Source organism: Salmo salar, chromosome ssa09, assembly GCF_905237065.1.
Source record: "Salmo salar chromosome ssa09, Ssal_v3.1, whole genome shotgun sequence".
Taxonomy (NCBI): Eukaryota; Metazoa; Chordata; class Actinopteri; order Salmoniformes; family Salmonidae; genus Salmo; species Salmo salar.
This window is the reverse complement of record NC_059450.1, coordinates 153,192,099-153,209,836: the sequence shown is the minus strand read 5'-3', so window position 1 is coordinate 153,209,836 and position 17,738 is coordinate 153,192,099. Positions and strand designations below refer to the sequence as shown.

At 48.0% G+C, this 17,738-nt stretch overlaps 1 protein-coding gene across 3 annotated transcripts in view; it reads left to right on the top strand.

The window, feature by feature from the left end:
• Nucleotides 1-17,293, top strand: part of LOC106613293 (rho guanine nucleotide exchange factor 26) — an 84,135-nt gene extending 66,842 nt beyond the window's left edge. For 2 of the 3 annotated variants that reach the window (XM_014215381.2, XM_045724840.1), the window contains 3 exons: nucleotides 12,425-12,495; nucleotides 13,593-13,697; nucleotides 14,418-17,293. In XM_014215381.2, coding sequence (XP_014070856.2) covers nucleotides 12,425-12,495; nucleotides 13,593-13,697; nucleotides 14,418-14,560 — 319 coding nt within the window. In that variant the 3' untranslated portion in view covers nucleotides 14,561-17,293. The remainder of the gene's footprint in view (nucleotides 1-12,424; nucleotides 12,496-13,592; nucleotides 13,698-14,417) is intronic. The other variant, XM_045724841.1, reaches the window with a different exon arrangement.
• Nucleotides 17,294-17,738: the final 445 nt, after the last annotated feature.

The window sequence follows — 17,738 nt, the reverse complement described above, 5'->3', positions numbered from 1 at the left end:
GTCTGGGCTAGAGGTAGTTCCCTGGCCTGGTCTGGGCTAGAGGTAGGTCCCCGTCCAGCCCTGGTCTGGGCTAGAGGTAGGTCCCCGTCCAGCCCTGGTCTGGGCTAGAGGTAGGTCCCCGTCCAGCCCTGGTCTGGGCTAGAGGTAGGTCCCCGTCCAGCCCTGGTCTGGGCTAGAGGTAGGTCCCCGTCCAGCCCTGGTCTGGGCTAGAGGTAGTTCCCCGTCCAGCCCTGGTCTGGGGTAGAGGTAGTTCCCTGGCCTGGGCTAGAGGTAGTTCCCCGTCCAGCCCTGGTCTGGGCTAGAGGTAGTTCCCCGTCCATCCCTGGTCTGGGCTAGAGGTAGTTCGCCGTCCAGCCCTGGTCTGGGCTAGAGGTAGTTCCCCATCCAGCCCTGGTCTGGGCTAGAGGTAGTTCCCCGTCCAGCCCTGGTCTGGGCTAGAGGTAGTTCCCTGGTAGTTCCCTGCCCAGCCCTGGTCTGGGCTAGAGGTAGTTCCCTGGCCAGCCCTGGTCTGGGCTAGAGGTAGTTCCCTGTCCAGCACTGGTCTGGGCTAGAGGTAGTTCCCCGTCCAGCCCTGGTCTGGGCTAGAGGTTGTTCCCTGGTAGTTCCCTGTCCAGCCCTGGTCTGGGCTAGAGGTAGTTCCCTGTCCTGGTCTGGTCTGGGCTAGAGGTAGTTCCCTGGTCTGGGCTAGAGGTAGTTCAAATCAAATTTATTTTTATATAGCCCTTCGTACATCAGCTGATATTCTCAAAGTGCTGTACAGAAACCCAGCCTAAAACCCCAAACAGCAAGCAAAGCATGTGAAAGAAGCACGGTGGCTAGGAAAAACTCCCTAGGAAAAACTCCCTAGAAAGGCCAAAAACCTAGGAAGAAACCTAGAGAGGAACCAGGCTATGAGGGGTGGCCAGTCCTCTTCTGGCTGTGCAGGGTGGATATTATAACAGAACATAGTCAAGATGTTAAACTGTTAAAATGTTCATAAATGACCAGCATGGTCAAATAATAATAATCATAGTAGTTGTCGAGGGTGCAACAAGCACGTCCGGTGAACAGGTCAGGGTTCCATAGCCGCAGGCAGAACAGTTGAAACTGGAGCAGCAGCACGGCCAGGTGGACTGGGGACAGCAAGGAGTCATCATACCAGGTAGTCCTGAGGCATGGTCCTAGGGCTCAGGTCCTCCGAGAGAAAGAGAGAAAGAGAGAATTAGAGAGAGCATATTTAAATACACACAGGACACCGGATAAGACAAGAGAAATACTCCAGATGTAACAGACTGACCCTAGCCCCCCGACACATAAACTACTGCAGCATAAATACTGGAGGCTGAGACAGGAGGGATCAGAAGACACTGTGGCCCCATCCGATGATACCCCCGGACAGGGCCAAACAGGCAGGATATAACCCCACCCACTTTGCCAAAGCACAGCCTACACACCACTAGAGGGATGTCTCCAACCACCAACTTACCGTCCTAAGACAAGGCCGAGTATAGCCCACAACGATCTCCGCCATGGCACAACCCAAGGGGGGGCGCCAACCCAGACAGGAAGACCACGTCAGTGACTCAACCCACTCAAGTGACGCACCCCTCCCATGGACGGCATGGAAGAACACCAGTAGGCCAGTGACTCAGCCCCTGTAAAAGGGTTAGAGGCAGAGAATCCCAGTGGAAAGAGGGGAACCGGCAAGGCAGATACAGCAAGGGCGGTTCGTTGCTCCAGCCTTTCCGTTCACCTTCACACTCCTGGGCCAGACTATACTTAATCATAGGACCTACTGAAGAGATAAGTCTTCAGTAAAGACTTAAAGGTTGAGACTGAGTCTGCGTCTCTCACATTGGTAGGCAGACCATTCCATAAAAATGGAGCTCTATAGGAGAAAGCCCTACCTCCAGCCGTTTGCTTAGAAATTCTAGGGACAATTAGGAGGCCTGCGTCTTGTGACCGTAGCGTACGTGTAGGTATGTAGGGCAGGACCAAATCGGAAAGATAAGTAGGAGCAAGCCCATGTAATGCTTTGTAGGTTAGCAGTAAAACCTTGAAATCAGCCCTTGCCTTAACAGGAAGCCAGTGAGCCAGGGAGGCTAGCACTGGAGTAATATGATCAAACCCCAACCCTGGTCTGGGCTAGAGGTAGGTACCTGGCCTGGTCTGGTCTGGGCTAGAGGTAGGTCCCTGGCCTGGTCTGGTCTGGGCTAGAGGTAGTTCCCTGGCCAACCCTGGTCTGGGCTAGAGGTAGGTCCCTGGCCTGGTCTGGTCTGGGCTAGAGGTAGTTCCCTGGCCTGGTCTGGTCTGGGCTAGAGGTAGAGCAGTGTGTTGTCTGAATGTCAGGAGTTTTGTGTCGCCTGATGTGTGGTTAGGTGAGATGGAGGAAGAAGGGGAAGGTGGGAAACAAACAGCCTCTGCTAAACTCCAGTCAGTCCAGCTCCGGTCTCTCTACTAAACTCCAGTCAGTCCAGCTCCGGTCTCTCTACTAAACTCCAGTCAGTCCAGCTCCGGTCTCTCTACTAAACTCCAGTCAGTCAGTCCAGCTCCGGTCTCTCTGCTAAACTCCAGTCAGTCAGTCCAGCTCCGGTCTCTCTGCTAAACTCCAGTCAGTCAGTCCAGCTCCGGTCTCTCTGCTAAACTCCAGTCAGTCCAGCTCCGGTCTCTCTGCTAAACTCCAGTCAGTCCAGCTCCGGTCTCTCTGCTAATCTCCAGTCAGTCAGTCCAGCTCCGGTCTCTCTGCTAAACTCCAGTCAGTCCAGCTCCGGTCTCTCTACTAAACTCCAGTCAGTCCAGCTCCGGTCTCTCTACTAAACTCCAGTCAGTCCAGCTCCGGTCTCTCTACTAAACCCTAGTCAGTCAGTCCAGCTCCGGTCTCTCTGCTAAACTCCAGTCAGTCCAGCTCAGGTCTCTCTACTAAACTCCAGTCAGTCCAGCTCCGGTCTCTCTACTAAACTCCAGTCAGTCCATCTCCAGTCTCTCTACTAAACCCTAGTCAGTCCAGCACCAGCCTCTCTGACAACCTCTCTCTGCTAAACTCCAGTCAGTCCAGCTCCGGTCTCTCTACTAAACTCCAGTCAGTCCAGCTCCGGTCTCTCTACTAAACTCCAGTCAGTCCAGCTCCGGTCTCTCTGCTAAACTCCAGTCAGTCCAGCTCCGATCTCTCTGCTAAACTCCAATCAGTCCAGCTCCGGTCTCTCTGCTAAACTCCAGTCAGTCCAGCTCCGGTCTCTCTGCTAAACTCCAGTCAGTCCAGCTCCGGTCTCTCTGCTAAACTCCAGTCAGTCCAGCTCCAGTCTCTCTACTAAACCCTAGTCAGTCCAGCACCAGCCTCTCTGACAGCCTCTCTCTACTAAACTCCAGTCAGTCCAGCTCCGGTCTCTCTACTAAACTCCAGTCAGTCCAGCTCCGGTCTCTCCACTAAACTCCAGTCAGTCCAGCTCCGATCTCTCTGCTAAACTCCAGTCAGTCCAGCTCCGGTCTCTCTGCTAAACTCCAGTCAGTCCAGCTCCAGTCTCTCTACTAAACTCTAGTCAGTCCAGCACCAGCCTCTCTGACAGCCTCTCTCTGCTAAACTCCAGTCAGTCCAGCTCCGGTCTCTCTACTAAACTCCAGTCAGTCCAGCTCCGGTCTCTCTACTAAACTCCAGTCAGTCCAGCTCCGGTCTCTCTGCTAAACTCCAGTCAGTCCAGCTCCGATCTCTCTGCTAAACTCCAGTCAGTCCAGCTCCGGTCTCTCTGCTAAACTCCAGTCAGTCCAGCTCCGGTCTCTCTGCTAAACTCCAGTCAGTCCAGCTCCGGTCTCTCTGCTAAACTCCAGTCAGTCCAGCTCCAGTCTCTCTACTAAACCCTAGTCAGTCCAGCACCAGCCTCTCTGACAGCCTCTCTCTACTAAACTCCAGTCAGTCCAGCTCCGGTCTCTCTACTAAACTCCAGTCAGTCCAGCTCCGGTCTCTCTACTAAACTCCAGTCAGTCCAGCTCCGGTCTCTCTACTAAACTCCAGTCAGTCCAGCTCCGATCTCTCTGCTAAACTCCAGTCAGTCCAGCTCCGGTCTCTCTGCTAAACTCCAGTCAGTCCAGCTCAGGTCTCTCTGCTAAACTCCAGTCAGTCCAGCTCCGGTCTCTCTGCTAAACTCCAGTCAGTCCAGCTCCAGTCTCTCTACTAAACCCTAGTCAGTCCAGCACCAGCCTCTCTGACAGCCTCTCTCTACTAAACTCCAGTCAGTCCAGCTCCGGTCTCTCTACTAAACTCCAGTCAGTCCAGCTCCGGTCTCTCTACTAAACTCCAGTCAGTCCAGCTCCGGTCTCTCTACTAAACCCTAGTCAGTCAGTCCAGCTCCGGTCTCTCTACTAATCTCCAGTCAGTCCAGCTCCAGTCTCTCTACTAAACCCTAGTCAGTCCAGCACCAGCCTCTCTGACAGCCTCTCTCTGCTAAACTCCAGTCAGTCCAGCTCCGGTCTCTCTACTAAACTCCAGTCAGTCCAGCTCCGGTCTCTCTACTAAACTCCAGTCAGTCCAGCTCCGGTCTCTCTGCTAAACTCCAGTCAGTCCAGCTCCGATCTCTCTGCTAAACTCCAGTCAGTCCAGCTCCGGTCTCTCTGCTAAACTCCAGTCAGTCCATCTCCGGTCTCTCTGCTAAACTCCAGTCAGTCCAGCTCCGGTCTCTCTGCTAAACTCCAGTCAGTCCAGCTCCAGTCTCTCTACTAAACCCTAGTCAGTCCAGCACCAGCCTCTCTGACAGCCTCTCTCTACTAAACTCCAGTCAGTCCAGCTCCGGTCTCTCCACTAAACTCCAGTCAGTCCAGCTCCGGTCTCTCTACTAAACTCCAGTCAGTCTCAATGTGAAACATGAAGATCTCACATTAGTGTTTTTTTCATATAGTGATGACTGGTTTAGACATGTAGGCTGTAGCCTTGAACAGTCTGATATTGGATTAATTCGTAGGGTGAATGAGAGGTGAAGTGGTTTGAAAGAAGTAAGGATTATCTTGCTACACACACACACACACACACACAAGAGAGAGAGAGAAAGCTTGATGGCTGTTTTAACTGGAGATCCATCGGTATGTGCCTTCCATTCCACACACAACCATTAAACCACGGTGCACACATGATGCCTGTATGCGGCTGTGTGTTCCAACTGGAATATGTTCCATCAGGAATGTGTGTGTATTGGCTCCTTTACTATATATGAATGAGAGTGTGTATTGATAGTCCTGATACCTCAGCTGGCATGTTTTATCTTGGGAACCCTGTGTGTGTGTGTGTGTGTGTGTGTGTGTGTGTGTGTGTGTGTGTGTGTGTGTGTGTGTGTGTGTGTGTGTGTGTGTGTGTGTGGTCCATCTGCCAAGGCCAGCAATGAACAGATGTCATTCCCACGTCTCCCTTAGACTCAGACAGCCACACAAACATTCAGTCACGCTGAGAAACGTGTGTATTTTCTCCCAGCACTGTGTTATATGACCTGTGTTACTCAGTACAGGTTTACCTGAGGGCAGCCAGGGAACCAACCTCTCAGTCCATGAACCCTAGTTAACACACAGGTTCTATTCACTGTGACCAGGATAGATAAGGATGTAATTGAGGTCACAACGTCCACCTGCGATCATCCAATCACAGTCCTGAGGAATGCTTGATCGTGGGGAAATGTCCTGAATGATAGTTGTGGTCCTATTGAGCCTCCGACAGGACACTGACCACAGGACACTGACCACAGGATACTGACCACAGACCACAGGATACTGACCACAGACCACAGGACACTGACCACGGGACACTGACCAAATGACACTGACCACAGGACACTGACCACAGGACACTGACCACAGGACACTGACCACTGACCACAGGACACTGACCACAGGACACTGACCACAGGACACTGACCACAGGATACTGACCACAGGACACTGACCAAAGGACACTGACCACAGGACACTGACCACAGGATACTGACCACAGACCACAGGACACTGACCAAAGGACACTGACCACAGGACACTGACCACAGGATAGTGACCACAGACCACAGGACACTGACCACAGGACACTGACCACAGTATGTGGCTTAGCACCTGACCTAGATGACTTTAGTACAGGTGACTTCTGTTCACGGTAAGGTTTACACTTGTTTTATTTGGCGGATGTGACAAATAAAGTTAGATTTGATTTCACTAGGGTGATGAGAGTAGAGATAACCGCTACATAATGAATTTGGAGTCGTTAAAACTGTCCAGTGGAATTACAGTCTAGAAATTACACCGTTTTTACCAACTTAAGGAGTTACGTTAATGATGAATGATTAATCAGGGTTTATGAGTAGATTATATAACGTTGAGACGTTTTCTGTCCTGTACAGTTAGGTGCTGACACGGTGTGTTGTAAGGGGAGAGAAATATTCCGGATTTAGCCGGAACAGAACTGGAATGAGAAACAGAATGATGGAAGTCTGAGTCATGGAGTTTTCTGATTGCTCCTGGGTCAGTGGTCAGATTCTCCACACAGACTTCCTTCACTCTGCCTGGTCTGACCTGTGGTGGGGTTCTGGGTCAGTATCTCTGAGTCCTGTGTGTGCAACCCAAAGTGCACCCTATTCCCTACTTTCAAATCAAACTTTATTTGTCACATACGTCGAGTACAACGAGTGTTAACTTTACCGTGAATTTGCTTACTTACAAGCCCTTAATCAAGAAAGAGTTAAGAAAATATTTACCAAATAGACTAAAGTAAAAAATTATAAAAAGTAACACAATAAAATGACAATAATAAGGCTATATATAGGTGGTACCAGTACAGAGTCAATGTGCAGGGGTACAGGTTAGTAATGAGACTATATACAGGGGGTACAGGTTAGTAATGAGACTATATACAGGGGGTACAGGTTAGTAATGAGGCTATATACAGGGGGTTCAGGTTAGTAATGAGGCTATATACAGGGGTACAGGTTAGTAATGAGACTATATACAGGGGTACAGGTTAGTAATGAGACTATATACAGGGGGTACAGGTTAGTAATGAGACTATATACAGGGGTACAGGTTAGTAATGAGACTATATACAGGGGTACAGGTTAGTAATGAGACTATATACAGGGGTACAGGTTAGTAATGAGACTATATACAGGGGGTACAGGTCAGTAATGAGGCTATATACAGGGGTACAGGTTAGTAATGAGACTATATACAGGGGGTACAGGTTAGTAATGAGACTATATACAGGGGTACAGGTTAGTAATGAGGCTATATACAGGGGGTACAGGTTAGTAATGAGGCTATATACAGGGGTACAGGTTAGTAATGAGACTATATACAGGGGGTACAGGTTAGTAATGAGGCTATATACAGGGGTACAGGTTAGTAATGAGACTATATACAGGGGGTACAGGTTAGTAATGAGACTATATACAGGGGTACAGGTTAGTAATGAGACTATATACAGGGGTACAGGTTAGTAATGAGACTATATACAGGGGTACAGGTTAGTAATGAGACTATATACAGGGGGTACAGGTCAGTAATGAGGCTATATACAGGGGTACAGGTTAGTAATGAGACTATATACAGGGGGTACAGGTTAGTAATGAGACTATATACAGGGGTACAGGTTAGTAATGAGGCTATATACAGGGGGTACAGGTTAGTAATGAGGCTATATACAGGGGTACAGGTTAGTAATGAGACTATATACAGGGGGTACAGGTTAGTAATGAGGCTATATACAGGGGTACAGGTTAGTAATGAGACTATATACAGGGGGTACAGGTTAGTAATGAGACTATATACAGGGGGTACAGGTTAGTAATGAGGCAATATACAGGGGTACAGGTTAGTAATGAGACTATATACAGGGGGTACAGGTTAGTAATGAGGCTATATACAGGGGGTACAGGTTAGTAATGAGACTATATACAGGGGGTACAGGTTAGTAATGAGACTATATACAGGGGTACAGGTTAGTAATGAGACTATATACAGGGGGTACAGGTTAGTAATGAGGCTATATACAGGGGTACAGGTTAGTAATGAGACTATATACAGGGGGTACAGGTTAGTAATGAGGCTATATACAGGGGGTACAGGTAGTAATGAGACTATATACAGGGGGTACAGGTTAGTAATGAGGCTATATACAGGGGTACAGGTTAGTAATGAGACTATATACAGGGGGTACAGGTTAGTAATGAGGCTATATACAGGGGGTACAGGTTAGTAATGAGGCTATATACAGGGGGTACAGGTTAGTAATGAGACTATATACAGGGGGTACAGGTTAGTAATGAGACTATATACAGGGGTACAGGTTAGTAATGAGACTATATACAGGGGTACAGGTTAGTAATGAGGCTATATACAGGGGGTACAGGTTAGTAATGAGGCTATATACAGGGGGTACAGGTTAGTAATGAGGCTATATACAGGGGGTACAGGTTAGTAATGAGGCTATATACAGGGGGTACAGGTTAGTAATGAGGCTATATACAGGGGGTACAGGTAGTAATGAGACTATATACAGGGAGTACAGGTTAGTAATGAGGCTATATACAGGGGTACAGGTTAGTAATGAGACTATATACAGGGGGTACAGGTTAGTAATGAGGCTATATACAGGGGGTACAGGTTAGTAATGAGACTATATACAGGGGGTACAGGTTAGTAATGAGACTATATACAGGGGGTACAGTTTAGTAATGAGACTATATACAGGGGTACAGGTTAGTAATGAGACTATATACAGGGGTACAGGTTAGTAAGGAGGCTATATACAGGGGGTACAGGTTAGTAATGAGACTATATACAGGGGTACAGGTTAGTAATGAGACTATATACAGGGGGTACAGGTTAGTAATGAGACTATATACAGGGGGTACAGGTTAGTAATGAGACTATATACAGGGGTACAGGTTAGTAATGAGACTATATACAGGGGTACAGGTTAGTAATGAGACTATATATAGGGGTACAGGTTAGTAATGAGACTATATACAGGGGTACAGGTTAGTAATGAGGCTATATACAGGGGGTACAGGTTAGTAATGAGGCTATATACAGGGGGTACAGGTTAGTAATGAGGCTATATACAGGGGGTACAGGTTAGTAATGAGACTATATACAGGGGTACAGGTTAGTAATGAGGCTATATACAGGGGGTACAGGTTAGTAATGAGACTATATACAGGGGTACAGGTTAGTAATGAGACTATATACAGGGGTACAGGTTATTCGAGGTCATTTGTACAGCACTACATTTGACCAGAGTCCTTTGGGGTCAAAATGAACACACTATATAGGGAATAGGGTGCACTTTGTGCCGCAGCCTCTGAGTCTCTTGGTCCTGGCTGGCTGTCCACAGTGGGGGTGAGACAGAGACGGGTCCTGGCTGGCTGTCCACGGTGGGGGTGAGACAGAGACTGGTCCTGGCTGGCTGTCCACGGTGGGGGTGAGACAGAAACTGCCACCCCCTCTATCCCCTCTCGCTATGTTTTCATTCCCTTTCCACCCAGGCTTTCTTTCTTTTTCTCTCTCCATCCGTCAATCTAGCTCAGTCCTCTATAAATCACTATATTCTACCTGTTTCTTTCTTTATGTCTCTCTTTTTCTCTGACCACCCCCTCTCTCTTTCTCTAAATCTTCCTCTCTCCTTTGGTGTGTGCAGGTGAGGTGGCAGGTAGAGTTACCTGGTGAAACCTGACCTGTGTCCCTCCTTCCATTCACCAGAGACTGTTCTGTCCCTGTTCAACTGAATCAAAACTCCTCTGTTCTCCCTCTCTCTCAGGGTTGAGCACTGGGAGGGGATGAGGGGGGTGAGAGCTCACAGGATGACAGAACATGCACATTTCTCCCTTTATGGACTAATACAGCTGTGGTCTAGTGTGTGTTGTATTGTGACTGACTGACTGACTGACTGTTGGTCAAGCCTCTTATTTTAAGTCGATTGAATCAGAAACAAAAGACCTAAGGAGAGGGGCGGGGGGAGAGGAGTAGAGGGAAGGGGAGAGGAGTAGAGGGAAGGGGAAATGACTAAAATGTAAAAAATGTAAATTTAGGAGGAGAGGGGCAGGGGGAGGATGAGAGGAGTAGAGGGAAGGGGAGAGGAGAGGAGGAAACGGGGAGGGAGAGGAGAGGGGGAGGATGAGAGGAGGAGAGGAGAGGAGGGGGAGGATGAGAGGAGGAGATGGGCAGGGGGAGGATGAGAGGAGAAGAGGGAAGGGGAGAGGAGGGGGAGGGGAGAGGAGGAGAGGAGGGGAGGGGCGGGGAGAGGAGGAGAGTGGCGGGTGGGGTGAGAGATGGAGAGGGACATGGGAAGAAGAGGAGCTGATGCTGTGAGGTTGTTGTGTGCGATGCTGTGAGGTTATTGTTGTTGTGTGTGATGCTGTGAGGTTATTGTTGTTGTGTGCGATGCTGTGTGGTTGTTGTCTGCGATGCTGTGAGGTTTTTGTTGTTGTGTGCGATGCTGTGAGGTTGTTGTGTGCGATGCTGTGAGGTTGTTGTGTGCGATGCTGTGAGGTTGTTGTGTGCGATGCTGTGAGGTTGTTGTGTGCGATGCTGTGAGGTTATTGTTGTTGTGTGCGATGCTGTGAGGTTATTGTTGTTGTGTGCGATGCTGTGTGGTTGTTGTGTGCGATGCTGTGAGGTTGTTGTGTGCGATGCTGTGAGGTTATTGTTGTTGTGTGCGATGCTGTGAGGTTATTGTTGTTGTGTGCGATGCTGTGTGGTTGTTGTGTGCGATGCTGTGAGGTTATTGTTGTTGTGTGCGATGCTGTGAGGTTATTGTTGTTGTGTGCGATGCTGTGAGGTTATTGTTGTTGTGTGCGATGCTGTGTGGTTGTTGTGTGCGATGCTGTGAGGTTTTTGTTGTTGTGTGCGATGCTGTGAGGTTGTTGTGTGTGATGCTGTGAGGTTGTTGTGTGTGATGCTGTGAGGTTGTTGTGTGCGATGCTGTGAGGTTGTTGTGTGCGATGCTGTGAGGTTGTTGTGTGCGATGCTGTGAGGTTGTTGTGTGCGATGCTGTGAGGTTGTTGTGTGCGATGCTGTGAGGTTGTTGTGTGCGATGCTGTGAGGTTGTTGTGTGCGATGCTGTGAGGTTGTTGTGTGCGATGCTGTGAGGTTGTTGTGTGCGATACTGTGAGGTTGTTGTGTGCGATGCTGTGAGGTTGTTGTGTGCGATGCTGTGAGGTTGTTGTGTGCGATACTGTGAGGTTGTTGTGTGCGATGCTGTGAGGTTGTTGTGTGATGCTGTGAGGTTGTTGTGTGATGCTGTGAGGTTGTTGTGTGTGATGCTGTGAGGTTGTTGTGTGCGATGCTGTGAGGTTGTTGTGCGATGCTGTGAGGTTGTTGTGTGCGATGCTGTGAGGTTGTTGTGTGCGATGCTGTGAGGTTGTTGTGTGCGATGCTGTGAGGTTGTTGTGTGCGATGCTGTGAGGTTGTTGTGTTATGCTGTGAGGTAGTTGTGTGATGCTGTGAGGTTGTTGTGTGATGCTGTGAGGTTGTTGTGTGCGATGCTGTGAGGTTGTTGTGTGCGATGCTGTGAGGTTGTTGTGTGCGATGCTGTGAGGTTGTTGTGTTATGCTGTGAGGTAGTTGTGTGATGCTGTGAGGTTGTTGTGTGATGCTGTGAGGTTGTTGTGTGTGATGCTGTGAGGTTGTTGTGTGTGATGCTGTGAGGTTGTTGTGTGCGATGCTGTGAGGTTGTTGTGTGCGATGCTGTGAGGTTGTTGTGTGCGATGCTGTGAGGTTGTTGTGTGATGCTGTGAGGTTGTTGTGTGATGCTGTGAGGTTGTTGTGTGCGATGCTGTGAGGTTGTTGTGTGCGATGCTGTGAGGTTGTTGTGTGCGATGCTGTGAGGTTGTTGTGTGCGATGCTGTGAGGTTGTTGTGTGCGATGCTGTGAGGTTGTTGTGTGTGATGCTGTGAGGTTGTTGTGTGTGATGCTGTGAGGTTGTTGTGTGCGATGCTGTGAGGTTGTTGTGTGCGATGCTGTGAGGTTGTTGTGTGATGCTGTGAGGTTGTTGTGTGATGCTGTGAGGTTGTTGTGTGCGATGCTGTGAGGTTGTTGTGTGCGATGCTGTGAGGTTGTTGTGTGCGATGCTGTGAGGTTGTTGTGTGCGATGCTGTGAGGTTGTTGTGTGCGATGCTGTGAGGTTGTTGTGTGCGATGCTGTGAGGTTGTTGTGTGCGATGCTGCTTGTCCTCTGGATTGTATCCGATGTCGCTCTGAAAAAGAAGCGTCTGCTTAATGGCTAAAGTGTAAAGGTCAAATGGATCGACTGATTCCATACGTTAAAGCAGGCCCCTGGGTTGACAATATCAGCGATGGTGAAAAAAGGAAAGTAAAACTGAAATGAAGTTGTGTTTTTTCCTGGCCACACGAACATGTATATTGTTATGGCGAATGACTCACTAACAAGTAAGACAAAGTATTGAAAAATGATGGTTGTCTGTCCAACAGGAATGAGCGTGCTCGCTGGATCACTGCTCTGGGCCAGAGCAGCAATGACGAGAAGAACCAAGACCGGACCAGTGAGTTCAACACCACACACACACCTACCTACATTCAGACAGTACTATCCAACCTGGGGCGGCAGGTAGTCTAGTGGTTAGAGTGTATCCTAGTGGTTAGAGCGTTGGACTAGTTACCGAAAGGTTGCAAGATCGAATCCCCGAACTGACAAGGTAAAAATCTGTTGTTCTGCCCCTGAACAAGGCAGTTAACCCACTGTTCCTAGGCTGTCATTGTAAATAAGAATTTGTTTGTAACTGACTTGCCTAGTTAAATAAAGGTTAAATAAAAATTGACTGGTCACATGTAGTCCCACAGCACCACCTAGTGGTGAAGTTGTTGAACAGTCTCCCTGTCTGAGGGAGTCTACATTCGGACAGGAGTATTCAAATCCAAGCTGTAGGTCTGGAGTACTGCTGCTTTTCTGTCTAAATCAGTCCTTAAAGCGATACTGTGGGAATTTGTTATGTCTCTGTGTCCAGTATGAAGGAAGTTAGAGGTAGTTTTGCAAGTCAATTGCTAAAATCCCGAACTACTAATTAGAGAGGAAGAATGAAAATCAGCAGTGAACTGGTTTCCAGGTCCAGATTGTAATTTGTCTGCAGTAAAGCATTAGGAGGTACAACCTGTTTAACTGGTTGAATGATTAATCAGTTCTTGTGCATTTGGTAGTAAACACATGAGTCATAACATTTTCAGGGCTTTTCTATAGAACTTAATAAACAAAACAAAAAACACTGCTACGGATCAAATACAAGTATTATAACTTTTGGAACTAGTTAGTTACTTAAAAAGCCAGGACTGAAGGGTAAACTGTGTTGTCCAGGGTTAGAGTTTAAACTCTGTGTTGTGTTTGTGTTGTCCCAGACTTAAAATGTAAACTCTGTTATGTTTGTATTGTCCCAGAGTTAGTTTAACTCTGTGTTGTGTTGTCCTAGGGTTAGAGTGTAAACTCTGTGTCTGTATTGTCCCAGAGTTTAACTCTGTGTTGTGTTTGTGTTGTCCTAGAGTTTAACTCTGTGTTGTGTCTGTATTGTCCCAGAGATTAACTCTGTGTTATGTTTGTGTTGTCCCAGGGTTAGAGTGTAAACTCTGTGTTGTGTTTGTGTTGTCCCAGATGCCATGCAGGTGGTGGTGACGAGGACGTACACAGCCAAGCAGCCTGATGAGCTGTCACTGCAGGTGGCTGACGTGGTCCTGGTGGCACAGACTGTGGAGGATGGTACGTTACACTGTTACTCTCATCTCTCCATCTGTCTGCTTCTCTCTCTCTCTCTGCCTCTCTCTCTCTCTGCCTCTCTCTCTCTCTGCCTCTCTCTCTCTCTGCCTCTCTCTCTGCGTCTCTCTCTCTGCCTTTCTCTCTCTGCCTCTCTCTCTCTGCCTCTTTTTCTGTGTCTCTTTGTGTCTCTCTCTCTCTGCCTGCCTCTCTCTCTCTGCCTGCCTCTCTCTGTGTCTCTCTCTGCCTCTCTGCCTGCCTCTCTCTCTCTGCCTGCCTGTCTCTCTCTGCCTGCCTCCCTCTCTCTCCTCTCTCTCTCTGCCTGCCTCTCTCTGTGTCTCTCTCTGCCTGCCTCTCTGCCTGCCTCTCTCTCTGTCGTTCCTCTTTCCACCCCCTCTTATTGGTCTCTCGCTCGTTTTTTTCTCCTTGTTTCTATTCTCCCTGGAAAATCATTGAGAGATGCATCTGTGTAATGTTGATGTGCACACAGTCACACACTTAAGGTTAAAGGTAATTTACCTTTGTGTCTCCATGGCAACCATCTCATGTGAAAGGGCTTTCTAGAACAGACAGAATAGTACATCAAACGGATGCATTTTAAGAGTTCAAGAGCTAGCTTAGTGCTCACTTCCTGCTTTGAACAGGAAACTATTTCCTTGAGCCCTGTGAAGTGATTTTCTGAAGGATAAATTAATGATTATAGAGTGGTGTGTGTCTCTCTTTCAGGCTGGTATGAGGGCGAGCGACTCCGTGATGGCGAGAGGGGTTGGTTCCTGTCAGAATGTGCTGAACCAATCACGTGCCAGGCCACTATTGAGCGCAACATGCAGAGGATGGACCGCCTCCAGGGGCTGGAGACCAATGTGTGATCTGGAACTGCAGGCTCCACCCACTAATTACACAAGTGAGCTACCTGCCTGTTCTCAGACAGACCAATGAGTGAACCTTATGCCAACGACGGTCTTTTTCCGAACGTTGAGCGGACCTTCGCTAAATACACCAATTTAAAAGTCTTTGGTCAACAGAGCGATGTGTGAGCTCTTTCCACCAGCGACTGAATACACAAATGAGCTGCCTTCAAGCACTATCAACCAATGAGAGAGCCGACTGACACTAAATGCACCAATATAATCTCTCTGTGGGTCAACAGATAAATGTATGTGTGATCCTTGACTGCATCTATTAGAATGGCTTTTTGATTGTTACCCCTGCAGTGTAACGTTCTCTGCCTTCTACCACTCTATATCGTAAGGAAATGTAACCCTATGTCCTGTCAACAATACTCTGATTCCTCCCACTGATGGGAGACTGGCCAACCGAAGGACATCCCCCTTGGACAGACACATGACATGCTGGGGTCAAAGTTTAAAACTGCCACATACAGAGTGGACACCTATAGTAGGACGGCGCATTAAAACTAATAGGACACGGATTCATTTGATCAACTATTTCCTTCTGAAAGACTCCCCAGGAGTTTCCATGAATGAAACTTACCCTCTCTACTACATAGTAACTAACAATTTATATGAACAAAACAACTGTTGTTGATCTGTATATACATTTGTTTTAATTGTCATGCTTTTTAAAGTGCCTGGTTGTCCTGGGTCCAGTTCAGTTTCACCTCTGCTCTGTGGTCAGGCTATAGTGTGTGAGGAGACTGATGGGGAAGAGGCTCATTGTAAAGATACACAAATGGCACTATACTTCCAACTTATCTGTGTGTGCAGCTGGGAGGCCTTTTGTAATGTAACTGAATGTGACAAATGTTTCAAAATGACCAAATAACACATCCCTGTGTGGTTAGTAGGAGGCTGTGTGACTGCTGAAGAGGCTGAATGTACAGTAAGGAGCCAAAATGGTGGACTGAACGGTCCAGTTTCCACACTTCCCTCTGGTTAGAAGGTTACAGTATAGTGAGGCTGAATGTTATGATGGCCTACAAAGGCAAAAAGAAACTCCCACCATCATGCCTACTCCCAATTCCCAAACCCGATTCCCAAACCCTACTCCCGATTCCCAAACCCTACTCCCGATTCCCAAACCCTACTCCCGATTCCCAAACCCTACTCCCGATTCCCAAACCCTACTCCAGATTCCCAAACCCTACTCCAGATTCCCAAACCCTACTCCCGATTCCCAAACCCTACTCCCGATTCCCAAACCCTACTCCCTACCTGTGACCATTTTAGATGCCTAAAACTATTAGACAGGTATTAGCAATATGGGAGTATCTCCACCTTGGTCTCTGGTAAAGCTTTGTTCAACTGACCCATATAGTCCTACGCAGTCCTTTCAGAGGTACACAATACAGTTGATCTGTAATTGGGCACTTTGTCTCTAGCTTAATGTCACTTTACATAAATAGAACCATTTCCATCCCACAGACCTCCGTCAGTCTGCCACTCGGTGTGATTAAGCCCAGTGATGCCAGAGATGGACGTTTTTAAAAATACCCTCATGATTTCAGTGACGTGCGTCAGGAGAGAAAATGAAATGGTGTGACGCTGTCGGTTCTAAAACTGGAAAAGCCAGCTGTGATTGTCCAGCATGGTTCATCTCTTAAGTGTGTAATGTTGTGTGTAATGTTGTGTGTAATGTTGTCTCACATCGCTGAAGGAAACAAGTAATGGCCTGATCAGCTTCCTGTTGTAACACCGTTCAGCAGACCAGACCACTACTCTCTCTCCATGTGGTTTGACCCAGACAAAAAGCTTTGCACTCAGGGAAAAACTGATACAACATGCATTTAACCAATGTTCATCATTCATGTAAATATGTAACTAATAGCAACCTCTGTTTAAACATGCATGTAATCCACGGCTATAGATTTATATTGTAGATGATGAAGCCTTCAGATATTTAATCAACTTTTGTAGTTTTTTTTTGTCGTTTTCTCCCCAATTTCGTGGTATCCAATTGTCTCATCGCTGCAACTCCCGTACGGACTCGGGAGAGGCGAAGGTCGAGAGCCGTGTGTCCTCCGAAACACAACCCAACCAAGCCGCACTGCTTCATGACACATTGCCCACTTAACCCAGAAGCCAGCTGCACCAATGTGTCAGAGGAAACACCGTACACCTGGTGACGGTGTCAGAGTGCACTGCGCCCGGGCCCGCCACAGGAGTCGCTAGTGCGCGATGGGAAAAGGACATCCCTGCCGGCCAAACCCTCCCCTAACCCGGACGACGCTGGGCCAATTGTGCGTCGCCCTATGTGTCTCCCGGTCGCGGCCGGCTACGACAGAGCCTGGACTCGAACCCAGAATCTCTAGTGGCACAGCTAGCACTGTGATGCACTGCCTTCGACTACTGCGTCACTCGGGAGGCCCTTTTAATCTATACTTAACTTAAATGTGAACGCAACATTTAAAGTGTTGGTCCCATGTTTCATGAGCTGAAATAAAAGATCCTAGAAATTTTCCATATGTACAAAAAGCTTATTTTGCTCAAATGTGTTTACATCCCTGTTAGTGAGCATTTCTCTTTGGTCAAGATAATCCATCCACCTGACAGGTGTGACATATCAAGAAGCTGATTAAACAGCATGATCATTACACAGGTGCACCTTGTGCTGGGGACAATAAAAGGCCACTATTGAATGTGCAGTTTTGTCACAGAACACAATGCCACAGATGTCTCAAGTTTTGAGGTAGTGTGCAATTGACATGCTGACTGCAGGAATGTCCACCAGAGCTGTTGCCACAGAATGTGATGTTCATTTCTCTACCGTTTCCAACGTCATTTTAGAGAATTTGGCAGTACGTCCATGAGCTTTTCCCTGCAAAAGGGCTTTATTACAGACAGAAATACTGCTCAGTTTCATCAGCTGTCCGGGTGGCAGGTCTCAGAAGATCCCACAGGTGAAGAAGCCAGATGTGGTGGTCCTGGGCTGGCGTGGATACAAGTACGACCACTTGTAACCACGCCAGCCCAGGACCGCCACATCTGGCTTCTTCACCTGTGGGATCTTCTGAGACCTGCCACCCGGACAGCTGATGAAACTGAGCAGTATTTCTGTCTGTAATAAAGCCCTTTTGTGGGGAAAAAA